General features: G+C 36.4%; 1 protein-coding gene across 1 annotated transcript in view; it reads right to left on the reverse strand.

The window, feature by feature from the left end:
* The window catches only part of LOC123241257 (regulatory factor X associated protein), a 77,421-nt gene that overhangs the window by 62,127 nt on the left and 74 nt on the right, over positions 1-15,220 (reverse strand). The window contains 1 exon segment of the mRNA XM_044668954.1: positions 13,720-13,822. Within this exon segment, the coding sequence (XP_044524889.1) occupies positions 13,720-13,822 (103 nt within the window).

Consider the following 15,220-nt stretch of genomic DNA (forward strand, 5'->3'; position numbering starts at 1 on the left):
TCCAGGAGAGGGGGCAGTTGGGGCAGTTAAGAATGTGGGTATAAAAAGCCAGGACACCTAGCTTGTAAGACACTCTTTGGGGTATCAAGGGTGGCTGGGAGAGAGGGAGGTTTGCTTCTCTTTTTGTTACCTCATCTCTGACCTCAGAGAGCAGGGTGTTACTTTGCTGTTAACCTTATACAGACTAAACCAGGCTTTTTGCCTGTTTAAGTCTGTTTGCACCAGAAAATACCTCTCCTGAAGTATCTCAGTTAATCTCTAATTTAAATAGACCTCAATCAAGATTACCTTCATCATCTTAAATTTGATAACGCCAGATTAAGAGAAAAGTTAGTTTGTGAGGGAATTAGAAGTTAAGTTTTTTAAAAACATTCCCCTCTGGGGAATGCTATATCTAACAAGTTTCCTGAAGACATTAGATAGCTTTCCTTACCCTTAATCCTAAACTTCCCTCCTTCCCCTGTTTTCCTGAAATTAATAAATCCCTTTCCTTGTTAAGTTTATGAGTCAGTGTGAAGTTATATTTTAGACCTTACCAACCAATCCCATACGTTACCTAGGCAAAATCTCCATCCAGGCAAGCACTGAACCCAGCTGTTGTCTAGAGAGCAAGACTGTAGTTTTGAAGACATCCTGGATCTTTATCCATTTTAGGCTTTGGGGAATAATCTTTTAACTGTGGAAATTGCTAATCTCAGTGGGATTATTTCCTATCTGTCAACTAATTTAGCCCTGGGATAATCAAGCCTAAATAGCCTCCATTCCTGATCTAAAAGGGATTCTGTTAAAACTGTTATTCCTTCTGCTGTAACTGCCTCAGGAGGGGGAGGAGAAAGAATTCTATTCCCTCACACCTCTCCCCCTTGCTAGGATAGCCTCATCCTTAGCTCTGACTCCATTACCAATCATTGCCAATCTGACCCAATCTTACACTACTCATATCCTTTGACTAGTTATCATTTGGGGAATGACTCTTATTCTTATAAATTTTCACCAGTTTTTATATATTTTGGAAATATGATGTTCATCAGAGAAATTTATTGCAATGATTCCTCACCCCCCATTACCCCCCACCCCAGACTGATTCCTTTCTAGTTTTTATTACATAGGTGTGTGTATAAAAAACTTTAAAATTTTATAAAATCAAAATTGTCTATTTTGTTTTCTGTGATCCGCTCTATCCTTTTGTTGGTCATGAATCTATATACAGAGAAGAAGTGATTTTCCTTATTCTAATTTTTTTTAATATCATACTTTATATCTAAATCATGTATTCATATGAAGCTTATTTTGGTACATGGTTGGAGATGATAGGTTATACCTAGTTTCTGGCAGATCACTTTACAGTTTTGTGAGCAGTCTTTGACAGAGACTTGTTTCTCACTTTAGTAGCTGAGGTTTGAGTTTTATCAAAAAATATCAAGCTTTCAAAAAGACTTTATTGAATTTGTTTGCTTTTGTACACTTTGTACATAGTATGTTCAACAGAGCAAATTCTTTATTTCTTAACCAGGGCCATATCATTTTGATGATTACTGCTTTGTGGTATAGTTTGATATCTAGCTCTCTTTAAGAAAATTATTGCCCTTGAGATCCTTGATCTTTTATTCCTCCAGATGAAAACTGCATTATTATTTTTCTAGTTCTATAAAGTAATCCTTTGCTGTTTTGATTGCTATGACACTGAATAAGTACATTCATTTGTTAAGTAAATTAATTTCTGTAATATTGTCATTTTTGTTTTATTGCCTTGTCCTAACTATGAGCAATTAATATTTCTCCAAGTATTCCAATCTATATTTGTTTAAAGAATGTTTTATGTTTATATTTACAAAATTTCTATATGTATCTTGGTTAGTAGACTCCCAAGTATTTTATATATGTTGTAGTTGTTTTAAATGGAATTTCCCTTTCAATCTACTCCTACTGAAATATGTTGGTAATATACAGAAATGTGGATTCATTTTATATTCTGCAGCTCTGCTAAAATGATTGATTGTTTCAATTAATTTTAGTTTTTTTTTAGAGCTCTCTGAGTACACAATCATAACATCTGCAAAAAGTGATTGCTTTGTTTTCTCTTTGCCTGTGTTTATTTCCTAAATTTCTTTTTTTTGGTAGCTTTTATTTTACTGCTCTTGAGTTAGCAATTTCTAAAACCATATAAAATAGCAATAGTGATAATAGACATTTTTGCTTTATTTTTTATGTTATTGTAAGGGTCCCCCAGCTTATCTCTCAAATATTATGCTGATTCTGGGTTTTAGGTAGTGGCTACATATCAATTAAGGAAAGTTTCATTTATTCCAATGTTTATTGGTGTATTTTAAAACAGGAATGGGAGTTCTACCTTTCCAAAAGCTATTTCTGAATCTGTAGAATTTTTTTAGTTCTTTTTACTGACATATTGATAGTTGTCCCACTATTGAATAAGTCCTTCATTTTTGGCATAAATCCAACCTGAACATAATATATCATCTTTTAGATATATTGTAGTTAATTTGATAATATTTTGTTTAGAAGTTTCATTTCAGTTTTCATTAGGGATATTGGTCTATTGTTTTCTCTTTCTGTTTTTATGGTTATGATATCAAGACTATATTTGAATCATAGAAAAAAATTAAGACCCTTTAGCTATTTTCCCCCAGTTTAGCCATATTGGTATTAATTATTCATTGAATGTTTGATATAATTCTCTTGGAAGTCAGTCTTTGGGATTATATTTATGGCTTGCTCAACTGAGAAAATGAGCTCAGTTTCTAATATTGGGCTATTTAGGCCCCCTATTTCTTGTTCTGTTGATCTGGGCAGTTTATATGTATCATATTGTACTAATACATTTAATTTAGATTGTCTTTTATTGACATGAAATTGAGGAAAATCGTTTCTAATATTTTCTCTTGTTAATTCTTCATTTGTTTCAAATTTGGCTTTCATATTTTGTCCTTTTTCTTTTTAATGACATTTTTTTGTCTTTCAGTGGTTTCAGACTTCTTATGACCCAATTTGGGGTCTTCTTGGCAGAAATACTGGAATGTTTTGCCATTTATTTCTCCAGCTCATTTTACAGATGAGGAAACTAAGGCAAACAAGGTTAAGTGACTTACCCAGAGTCACATAGCTAGTAAGTATATGAGGCCAGATTTTAACTCAGATCTTCCTGACTCCAGACCCTTTCCATATTTATCCAAGATCATCCTGCTCTCCATTTCTTACAGCACAATTAAATTACATCACAATTATATCACAAAACTTGTTCAGTCATACTTAATTGCTGGATAATCCCTCAATTTCCAATTCTTTGCTACTACAAAAAGAGCTATTATAAATATTTTTATTAATTTGACTTTGTTCCCTATTAATTTGAGAAATGAGACCTTTATCAGATAAACTTGTAAATTTTTTATATTGCTTCATGATCTATGTAATTTTTTTGTATAATATATTTTGCAAAATATAGTTTCCCTGATTATCTCTTTTGATTAGGCCTAATTTTGCTTTCTCATTGTTTGAGATCATGATTGCCAACCTGTCCTCTTCACTTCAGCTGAAGCATAATAGAGTCAGCTCCAGCCCTTCATTTCAACTTTGAATGTTTTTCTGTCCCATGTGTGTTTCTTGTATGCAATATATTGTTGGATTTTGGTTTCCAATCCATTCTTCTATTTGTTTCCATTCTATGGATTAGTTCACTCCATTTATATATATATATATATATATAGGATAACTAACTGCATTTCACTTTATCCTATTTTCTTCTGTTTATCCTTCTCTCTCTTTTTATCCTGTCCTTCTTCAAAAGTTTGTCTTGCTTCCAATCACTGCCTCCCTCAATCTGCCCTCTCCCTTATAATCTCCTTCATATATCTTTTATCCACTTCCTCTTCTGTGTTTCTGTTTAGGTAAGGCAGATTTCTATGATCATATCAGTGTGTATATATATTCTTCCCTCTTTGAACCAATTCAGATAAGAGTGAGTTTCAAGCATTACCTGACACCCTCTTATGTTCGTCCCATATAGGAATATAAACAGTTTAACTCCATTGACTCCCTTATGATCACTCTTTCACGTTTATCTTTTTATGTCTATTTTGAGTCTTCTTTTGAATGTCATATTTTCTATTCAGTTCTGGTCTTTTCATCAGAGATACTTGTAAGTCTCTTATTTTATTAAATATCCATTTTTTTTCGACAAAAGATCATCATTAGTTTTGCTGGGCATATCATTCTTGGTTGTAATCTTAGCTCCTTTGTCTTTTGAAATATTATCATATTCTAAGCCCTCTGCTCCTTTAATCTGGAAGCTTCTATATCTTGCATGATACTGATTGTGGCTCCATGATATATGAATTGTTTCTTTCTGGTTGATTTTAGTAGTTTATCCTTGGCCCAAGAGCTCTGGAATTTGTCTATAACATTCCTTGGAGTTTTAATTTGGGTATCTCTTTCAGAAGGTGATCAGTGGATTCTTTCCATTTCTATTTTGCCTTCTGGATCATAATTTTCTCACATCACTTTCATTTCTTTTCCCATTTCCACTCTCTACCACACATCTCTTTTAAAATATTTTTTCCAGATTACATGTAGACACAATTTTTAATATTCATTTTGAAATCTATGCTCTCTCTTTCCCTCTCACCCATCCTTTCTTATCCATAAGGTGGGAGGATATAGGTTGTACATATATGATCATATAATGCGTATTTCCATGTTCAACAGATTGTGAAACAAAATACATTGCTTACATTAGAGAAAAATTCATGTAGGAAATAAAGAATAGTATTTCAATTTTCAGTTTCAACTTCAATGACATTTCAATCTGAATTTGGACTTTGTTTCTTCTATAGCAGAAGAGATCCCTTTTTTTGTCATAAATCCCTTGGGGTTGTCCTGGATCTTTGCCTTATTGATAATAGTTAAATCATTCACAATTGATCATCATACATTATTGTTATTACCATGTACAACACTTTTTATCACTTCATATACGTCTTTCCAGGTTTTTTTGTGATCTTGTTTGTCATTTCTTATGGCATAATAGTATTCCATTACAAGCATAGGCCACAACTTGTTCAACCATTTCTGAATTGATGGATATCCCTTTGGTTTTCAGTTCTTTCCAACCATAAAAAGAGCTGCTATAAATACTATAACTATTTTTGTACAGGTAGATTCTTTACCCTTATCTTTAATCTCTTCAGGATCAGGACTAGTAGTGGTATTGCTACGTCAAAGGGTAAGAAGCACAGTTTGATGACCCTTTGGGCATGGTTCCAGATTGCCCTCCAGAATCATTATATCAGTTCAGCCAACAATGTATTAGTGTCCCAGTTTTCCACATCCCCTCCAACATTTGTCATTTTCTTTTTTTTTTGTCATGTTAAACAGTCTGATCATGTGATGTGGTCCATCAAAATTGTTTTAATTTGCACTTTTCTAATCAATAGTGATATGGAGCATTTTCCCCCCATATAAGTAAAGACATTATTTTCTACATCTGAGAATTGCTTGTTCATATTCTTTGACCATTTGTCAATTGAGGAATGCCTTGCAGTCATATAAATTTGAGTCAGTTATCTATGTATTGGAGAAATGTAACCCCAGAAGTTTTTGTTAAATAGTGAGTTCTTCCAAAAGCTTGGATCTTTAAGTGTTCTAAATCTCTTATAATTAGAGAAATGCAAATCACCTAACAGACTGGGCAATATGACAGCAAAGGAAAGTAATATTTGTTGGAGGCGATATGGTAAAATTGGGACACTAATGCATTGCTGTGGAGTTGTGAATTGATCCAGCCATTCTGGAAGGCAATTTGGAACTATGTCCAAAGGGATTTAAATGGCTGCTGCCCTTTGACCCAGCCATAATACTGCTGGGTCTGTACCCCAAAGAGTTAATAAGGAAAAATATTTAGGTGCAAAAATATTTATAGCCATGCTCCTTGTGGTGGCAAAAATTGGAAAATAAGGGGATGCTCTTCGATTAGGCTAGCTCTCCAAAATAATTTTTGGTAGTCTAATTGGTGTGGCAGTGAATAAGTAAATTAATTTAGGAAGAATTGTTAATTTTATTATACTGACAGCCTACATATGAGCAATGAATACTTTTTTAATTGTTTAGGTCTAACTTTATTTGTATAAAGAGTGTTTTGTAGTTGTGATCATCTGTCGTTAGCTCTTTTAGGAATTCTTGTTGGCCTTTTAGCATTGGCCAGTTAGCATTATTCTTTGAGGCCTTCTTCATAGATATTTTCACACTTTTGGCTTCTTCTAAATTTATGTCTTGGTCCTTCTTGCCACTGCAGTAGCTTTTTACAGTCAAGTTTTTTGTGGTTGTTGTTTGCTCATTTTCCCAACCTATTTCTTCACCTTGAACTTCATGTTAATGTTGGACTCTGCTTACCTGGGGTAGGGAGGCACTGTTCCAAGCTTCAGGTTTTTTTGTGCTGTTGTTTTCAGACCCAATTCTGGAGACCTGAAAGTTTTTGGAGCTTCTAAGATGCTATTGGGAGAAGTATGGCTACTTCCTTCCTGGTTTGCACTCTGTTCTTTATTCAGGAAGGTACCCTGTTTGACTTCAACCACACTACTCTCTGTTCTAGAACTATGACCCAGAATTGCTTTTGTGCAATAGAATTGCTAATCAGTGCCAACTGCACCTACAACACAAGATCCCTTATAATCTCTTTCTAAGCAGTTGTCCAACCCCCTAACTATCTCTTGACTCTTGCAGTTGTCTTCAAATGCTCCTGCTGTGCTCTAGACCTGTACCCTCTCTAGTGTTAAAGACCTCTCTCATAAAACTGTTAAGTTGTCTTAGACAGGAAAAAAAATGTCTTCCTCTGATTTTTTGTTGGCTCTGCTGCTCCAAAATTTTGTAAGGCTGTTTATGCATCATTCTTAGGAGGAGATTTCCTAATTGCTTCATATTTAAGTATTTTTTGGGTGCATTTTGGAATTTCATATTCCAGGCTCTCTTTTCCTTTAATTGATGTCTATTAAATCCTATCAAATCTTTACCGTGGCTCCTTCATATTTGAATTCTCTCTTTATGGATGCTCATGGTATTTTTTTCTTTGACCTAGAAACTCTGTATTTTGGCTCTTCCTAGAAATTTTCATTTTAAGGTTTCTTTTAGGAAATGGGTAGTAGATTCTTTCTATTTTCACTTTGTCCTCTGGTTTTAAGAGAACTGTGCAATTTTCTTTCATGATTTCCTGAAATATGATTGCTAGATTTTTGTTTATTGCACATAACTTTAAGGTAGTCAAATGATTTTTAAATTATCCCTATTATGTTTTTTATTTTAGTTATTTTTATATGAGATACATTACATCTTCTTCTTTTTTTTTAGCCTTTTGATTTGTTTTAGGATTTCTTGTCTCTTGGATTCATGAAATTGTGTTGGGTACATTCTAATTTTCAAGGAATCTGTTTCTTGGGTAAGGTTTTTGTACGTCTTGTGCGAAGGTTTTAATTCTATTTCCAAGTCTTTCCACCAAAATTCTCATTTCTTTTTCCATCTTTTCCTCTACCTTTCTATCATTTATAAAATCATCCCACTCTTTAAAAAAAACCATAACAAAACATCGTCCTTAAATTCATCCAGAAATTTTGTTGGACTTGTGTCCAAGTTATTTTTTGAGGCTTTGTTTGTTTTAGAATCACTCTCCTCTGCATTTCTTTCTTGGGTGACCTTGTCATTGCAATAGCTATTTTTATGTGGTTCTTTTTTGGGAAAGAGGGGAGGTTATTTATTCTTATGGCCTGCTTGAATTAGGTCTTTGTATGAGAGCCAGATCTATGCTCTTCTGGAGGAAATGTCTGAGCCTTTCTTGAACTTATTTTCTTTTCTTTTGTATCTTGTTGCTACTTCCTTAGGGTATTGAGTGTTTACAATATTCAAGAATAATATGGAAGGTTCAGGCTCTGGATCTGTAAGTTCTGATTGTATCTAAAGTTATCTTAGATTCCTGCCCTTCTCATCTCAGCTTTTCAAGCTCTTGACCTAGTTTTGCATTTGGGCAAATAATTATGGACTGTCTACTGGTTGGAGTTCAAGAAGACTGTTCTTGTTCCAATTCACTGCCAGCTATCTGGAAGGACCTGCAGTTTCAGAGCAACAGAAACAGATTTCACTTTGGTCTGAGCTCCCTGCCCTAGTTATCCTACCAAAAGCTTCATTGAAGGCTGAGGGCTAGATCTGAAAATTCACTTCATGTGTCAGAGTCCTGCTAGTTGTTCCATACTCAGCATCAGGCCTGCAGCAGATCCTTACCAGCTTCCATCACTCTTTGGCACATATTTCTTACTCAGTTTCCAGCTCTAGAGTATGAGAGACAGAGCTCTTAGCTGACTGTTCCTGATCTTTGTGCCATCTGTTATATTCATAACCTGGGAAATGATGGATGCCACCTTGAATGACAGGGAAGGCAGTTGGAAGACATGGAATGTTTCCAGGTGCTGTGAGCCAGGGGCAAACGTGGGTTGGCCTGACAGTATAAATACCCCTGACAGCCACTTGGAGGGGGTCTTTCTAGGTCTCTCTGGTCTTTCTAGGTCTCTAGGTCTCTCTAGGTCTCCAGACTGGGAAATCTCTGAGTGGGTGGTGAAGGAAGGCAGGGAGGTCTATGAAGAATAGGGTAGGAAGAATCTGAATATTTCCTGAAGACTGTGAGAGCTAATGCATCACCAAACACTGGTAGTGAGAAAGCTGAGAGAATAAGATCACCAACACAGCTGCATCAATAGCAGTCCCTGTTCTCTGGCTTGGCTGTGGCCAGGCTGGGCCAGAGCTGTAGTGGAGAATAAAGCTCCAGCTTCTACTAGATCAATAGCCTCCAGTCCTGATTGTCAACTAGTTATAGATATTAGGTTGATAGAGTCTTCAATCCCCAATCCTTGTCCTGTTTATCCTTTCCCTGATTATAGATAAAGAGAGTTTAACAAGTACCTTCCTGAATGGTCTTTATATCATGACCCTTGGGGAGGGAGTCAATGCAGCCAGATACCAAACATAACCCAAGGCAAATCAAAGCCCTATATTAATCTATCCAACCCCAAGTTGGACCTGAAAAGGTCACACATCCATTTAACCTCTTGGGGGTCCTCCCTGGGCAACTGTTAGAGGAAAGGGGAAATTGTAACAACTATCAAGGGTGATAGGGGTTGGTGTTACTCCATCATCTGCAGCTAGGGAGAATATAGATAGATACATTCACATCACTATATATCTATATCTCCTTTGGACCCCCCTTTTGTTTATAACACATCTGACATTATCCATGCTGAATATGAAACATCTTCTTGCCCTAGTGCACAGTTCAAGTCCCTGTTTATTGTTTCATGCTGGAAGAGTCATGGTGCTCTCTTGTCTAGATGTACTCCACAGTCTACAACTTCTATCTGTTTTCCAATGCTAATCTGGGATGGGAAAATGACTCACTGTGAATTTTCCTTTTGATTTCTTGATCAGGATAAAGATTGTTGAATTTTCTAGATCTCTGGAGCTGGGCTGCTCTACTTCCTGCTACTTTGCCTGTGTGGCTGGTGTCATAATTTCTTTTTCTATATCTCTCACAGACCTTCCTTCTCCCCTCCCCCAATCCCTCAACTACTTTTTAATTTCAACCTCAAATCTGGATCATTATAATAGTCTTTCACTTGGACTCCTGCCTAAAACCTCTTCGATTCCATTCCATCTTCCATACAGTGGCTATAGTAGTTTTCCTAAAGATCGGGTTTAACCATGTCACTCTCCTACTCAGTAAACCCCAATAGTTTTCTCTGAAATAAAAAAGAAACTCCTTTGTCACTTTAATCTCTTCCCAATCGAGTCTGTTCCTGTTTTCCTAGTCTTTGTTAAGCATTACTCTACAACTCTATAATACTTGCCCACTTGTTATTCTTGGCACCTAAAAATTATTTCCTGTCTCCATACTTTTGCATTGGTTTCCCCCTATCCTTGGAATGCTCTTCCTTTTCATCTCTCTCTCTTAGAATTTCTGGCTTCCTTCTGTACTCAGCTTGAATGGCCCAGACTGAAGGAAACCTTTCCTGGTCCCCTACCCCCACCCCAAACCTAGTTGCTAATACTATACAGTCTCTTTAACCTTTTCTTCCATCTACTCTGTATTTTGTATGTACCAAGTTATATGTAAAACACTAAAACTCCTTGAGGGCAAGGATTTATTTTAAAATTTCGTTTATATCCCAGTACTTAGCCTAGTATGTGACACTTTGGAAGTACTAAACAAATGCTTTTTGGTTGCCTAGGGTGGAAAATTACGGGGTAGTGACAGCAGTTTTAGAGGAAGGGAAACCTCTCATCTTCTCTGACTTTGACAGTGATGGCAGCCTCCTCTAGCTTCATCCACTGAAATGATTCCTCCCCTGTCAAGTACCACGTCTGTTAGCAGGTGGCATACTCTTTTCCTTTGAAAGTCGCACTTTCAGCCCTAGAGAAATCTCACAGCATCCCAGGGTGCACTTCTCCCTTTCATGCCATATCTTAGGTGACCCTCATCTCATCCTACTTCTCCACCCCTCATCTAAGGTGAAATCACTACTAGTAATGTCTTTGTACTCTGCACCTAATACAGGGATAAATGTTCAGTGTTTGCTTGATGACTATATAAGGGATTTATTGGAGTCCTCTCAAAGGGTTTGTGCCTGAATTTAAAGGCTAGACATTCTTTGTAGTCAGTATCCCTCAGCTCAAGTTATTTGGCTAATGTTTTTAAGCCTTCCATCACCTTGCTCTGGTGCTTCTAGCCAGCCAACTGGTCTGAAGCTCATTAGACTGATGTTCAAGTATTTTCTTGAAATTAGTCTAGAAAAGTACGCGATCATATTTCCCCTGTCTTTGATCTACAATTCTTCTCAATTTATGCCAGCACAAGGTGTGAAACTTCTGAAGTTATATAAAACCCCAGCAGTTTTCTGTGTTGCCAGGGTATTGCACTGATAGGCAGGCTACCTGGACCAATTTCAATTGTTCTGAATTTCTAATACTTTCCCCTTCTGGTGTCTAATGAACCAACTTGTGATTTATCTTCATTGTTCAATTTCTCATCAAACCCCCAGGACCTCACCAAGTCCACAGAGCTAAAAAAAATCCCAAGTCATCCTAAATATTCACTTATTATTTTCTTTTCTAGCATAAAGAAAGTGCTAATATTGTCCTACATCACAGAGCTATGTGATTACAAAGAGCTTTGGAATAGGAATGTTTTATAAATGAGAGAAGGAACTTTGCCTCTCTTTGATCCTCCCCTTATATTACTGGATTCTAAAAATAATATAAATAACTAAAGAAAAGACTGTCTTTCTCCTAAAATTTAAAACTCCATATTATTTCATTTATTTTTATCTTGTCACTTCTAATAATTTTTGTAGAGCTTTTTATGTTCTTTCATTTGAAACCTTACAGCAGCCATGTGAGGAAGATGACATTATTATTCCCATTTTGCAGACAAGGAACCTCAGGCTGAAACTCAGGCCTTGCCCATGCTCATATACTGTCTGAGGCAAAATTTGAACTCAGCTCTTCCTGACTCCAAGCTCAAATGTACCACCTAGCTGTTTTTTGCATCAGGATCAAAGAAGAGTTTGTGGATGCATGAAGTGAGGTAATTACCTCAGTCATAGGACTAGAGCCATCAAATGAAACATTTTATACAGGATGTTGACTGAAAGTCTATGTTCTGTGGTATCCAGGGAAGTTTTTCCCACATTTTCTCAGTAACAGTTCTATGGATTTGTTTGCCACTATGTGCTCACTCTTGCTGACTGAATATCACCAGGAATAGGGCTCCCTGACTGACATTTATCAATTTGTATTCACTGAAGCAAAATGACATATAACTTAAAAACATTCAACAAATTTCTTGAGCTGAGGGGCAATAAATAGAAATAATTTCTAGCTCTTGAATACAAAGAGAGCCTCCAGTCTCTTATGGATAGTTTTAATAAAAAATTTTTTAGAACCCTTACTTTCTGTCCTAGAGACTCTAAGACAGAAGGGCAAGGGCTAGGCAAATAGGGTTAATTGACTCAGCCAGAGTCACACATCTAGGAAGTGTCTGAGGTCAAATTTGAACCCAGATCCTCTTGACTCCAGGCCTGATGCTCTCTCCACTGAGCTACCTAGCTGCTCCCTTATAGATGGTTTTAAAAAAATTCTCTGATCTAAATAGTTAAAAATATAATAAATCATTTATAAAATATTGCATTTACATGATTTTGTAGGTACTCACAAAACCTCTGATAGGTAAGTCCCAAAACCATTAATCTCATTTTATACATGAGGAAACTGAATGATTTAATGCCTTATCCGTGGTTCTACAGTTAATTAATAGTGGATCTGGGACCAAGTCTTCTAACTTGAAGACTAGTTTTTTTCAGCTGAAGGTGATCATATCTTATACATTTGTTCCATGAAACAGCTGACTTGTACTCTCACTCTTTTTAACATGAGTATATTCGCAGTCCTGGTGGCTAGCCATAGTGGCCATATTTGACATCCTTCAGCCTTGGCAGGTATCCCAAGACCCTGTTAAATCATCATACCCTGCTGGGTTAATCAGTTACCCACATGGTTGCGATAGGGGCTGCGTCTAACCAAAATAAGTGTTACATTATCCTAGTTGAAAATTTTTCAGAACTATAGCTAAATAACTTCCTTTTGTTAATTGTTAAAAACCTACAGGTGTTTAATTTCATTCCAACACTGAGCCTAAACAAACAGGAGATGAGTCTGAGTCATGCCACCAAATACAACCTTTGTTTGGTCTACCACATTTAATTTTGCTATATGATGTTTTATACTTTGCATTTATATCTGACCTCCATACTTGGGTTATTGTATGAAATTTTAATATGTAACACTATGTATTCATATATGATTTATGTGTTTGCTATACTGAGCAATTCTAATTTGCGTGTGCCATATATGTCTTGGATAATTAATTATGACTAAAATAACAATATTAGGATCTAGCTTTGATATATAGCTTTAAAGTTTGCAGAATGTTTTATAAATATAATCCTATTTTATCCTCACAACAAAACTAGGAGGTAGCTGCCATTATTTCCCTCTTTTTATAGAAGAGGAAAAAAAGGCAGCAAAGGTTAAATGATTTACTGAAGACTATAGGGCTGATAAATGTTTGAATTTAGATTTCAACTCAGGTCTAGCTGGCTCAAAGTTTATCATTTCTATCTTTTGTATCATCTAGCTGCTTAGTAAGTGTTATATCTGCACTGGTGTACCTGATGTCATTTGCAGGGACTGAAAATTTTGGATTGGAGTGGGAGGCTATTTAAGGGTAGAATGGGATTTGCTGTGCTGACAGGAATGTTGGTAGGGTCTGCCAGCTCTTGCCCTTTTAATATCCACTATTTTTATTATCCTTCTTATGCTTATTAGAGCTTCAAGGCAATTTTCATGGCCAGTCTCTAGTTTTCAAAAGCATGATAGAAATTGAAGAGGCAAATGGAGTGTGGACATTTGTTCCCAGCCCCAAAAAACCCATAGCAAGTACTGACCATGTGGAAGGCATATTGCCCTCACTCTCACTTGGATAATAGATGAATAGAATTGAGTTGCCTTTACTCAGCTAGGAATAAGGCCTGAGAAAGGCAAGTCAGTGAGGTCTCACAACTGCCTGAACAACCCTTTTTTCTTTTACTTAGGAAGGTATGAGGTTATCTGGCATACCTGTTGACTAAATATGCTAGTTCTGGCAGTTTCACTCCAAAAGCATGATGGACACTTCCCAGAATTGTCAGTGGCCTCGTGCAGAAGTGAGGGGGAGTCTCAGCTGCAGCAGAAGCAGATCTTCAATAGATGATAGTCATGAAAATGAAGTATGGTAGAAAGGAGAGTAGGGTGGTGAGTTTCCAAGCCTTGAAAGTGTTCAGATATTGGGAGGAGAAAAACTTGCAAAGGAGTGAATGGACTCCAGACAAGCTGCAGTGGGAGGCATAGTGGGATACTAGGAGTCATGAGGATTCAGATAGGAGAATCTTCCAGCTCTAGTTTAACAGACAGCAGTGATGTCAATGCCATGCCCTTCTCACCTTAGAGTATATGAGGGATTTTCTCAGAGAGGAGGTCCCAATCCTTCCCCACCAATCAACATGAGAGACTATGTGAAAGTATTCTCATTTGTGTTGTGGTGCTTAAAACTATATTATTACTTGACTTTTCTTTATTATTTACTTAGATGTTCATCTCAGCTAAAGAATTAGCTATTTAACTCATTGTTCCTGACTATTCTGTTAGCAAACTAAGCACCAGATGTGGGCTCAAATATATGACTACTGTGTTGAAATCAGTTTCCCATGATAATTACCTAAATGGTCACTTAGTCAGTTGATTAACATTTTATCTATTCAGTCTCTACTATGTGCCAGGCACTGTGCTGGGAATGCAAAGAAAGGCAATTGTGGAAGGCCAATTGGAGAAATAGGGTCATGATAGGGCCTTTTATTTGGATTCCCTACATGACCAATCCAGGCTGAGGCAGTCTTTGTGTTTGGTCCTGGTAACCTGAGCCCTGAAAAGCTCTGGTACCAGCAGGTTGGCTAATCCAAAAAACAATTTGACCCTTCCAGGAGGCTAATTGGAAGTCATTTAGAAAAATAGAGTCTGTAACAGATATTTTATCTGGATCCCATTACAAAATCATCGTCAAGTAAAACTGTGTGTATGATTTTTTCTGCACTGCATGTCAGGACGCAGACAGAATGGGTCATCTAAGGTAAAAAAAAAACAAAAATCCCGAGACTCCTCTTTTGACTCCTTTTCAGATCCACACCTTTTCTTAATAACATTATATATTCTCATTGCAAAGCTTTGAGTCCTTAGCAAACCAACAGTTACAAAGTTAACAATTTCTCTCCTTGATAATTAAGAAGCCTGAACTCTAAAAAATATTACTTAGATAGTCAAGGTCAGAACCGGACAAAGCTAGACAAGACTTTATCTGACCAGGTGCCATCCTGTAAATCAAGAGTACAAGACTCAATTTATTTAGGATATCTATGGAATGTAGTTACTGCTCCCAGAATTGGCCTTCTGCTAATGAGCAGCTGGAATTTGGCCTTAGATCCTGGACCTATCTTTCTACTTTGAGGCCTCTAATGGGTTTTTGTAAACTTTATAAACTGTAAGTTTTAAAATTAATATTCAATGCCTCCAAAGTATGATATTTATA

The sequence above is a fragment of the Gracilinanus agilis genome, chromosome 3 (assembly GCF_016433145.1).
Source record: "Gracilinanus agilis isolate LMUSP501 chromosome 3, AgileGrace, whole genome shotgun sequence".
Taxonomy (NCBI): domain Eukaryota; kingdom Metazoa; phylum Chordata; class Mammalia; order Didelphimorphia; family Didelphidae; genus Gracilinanus; species Gracilinanus agilis.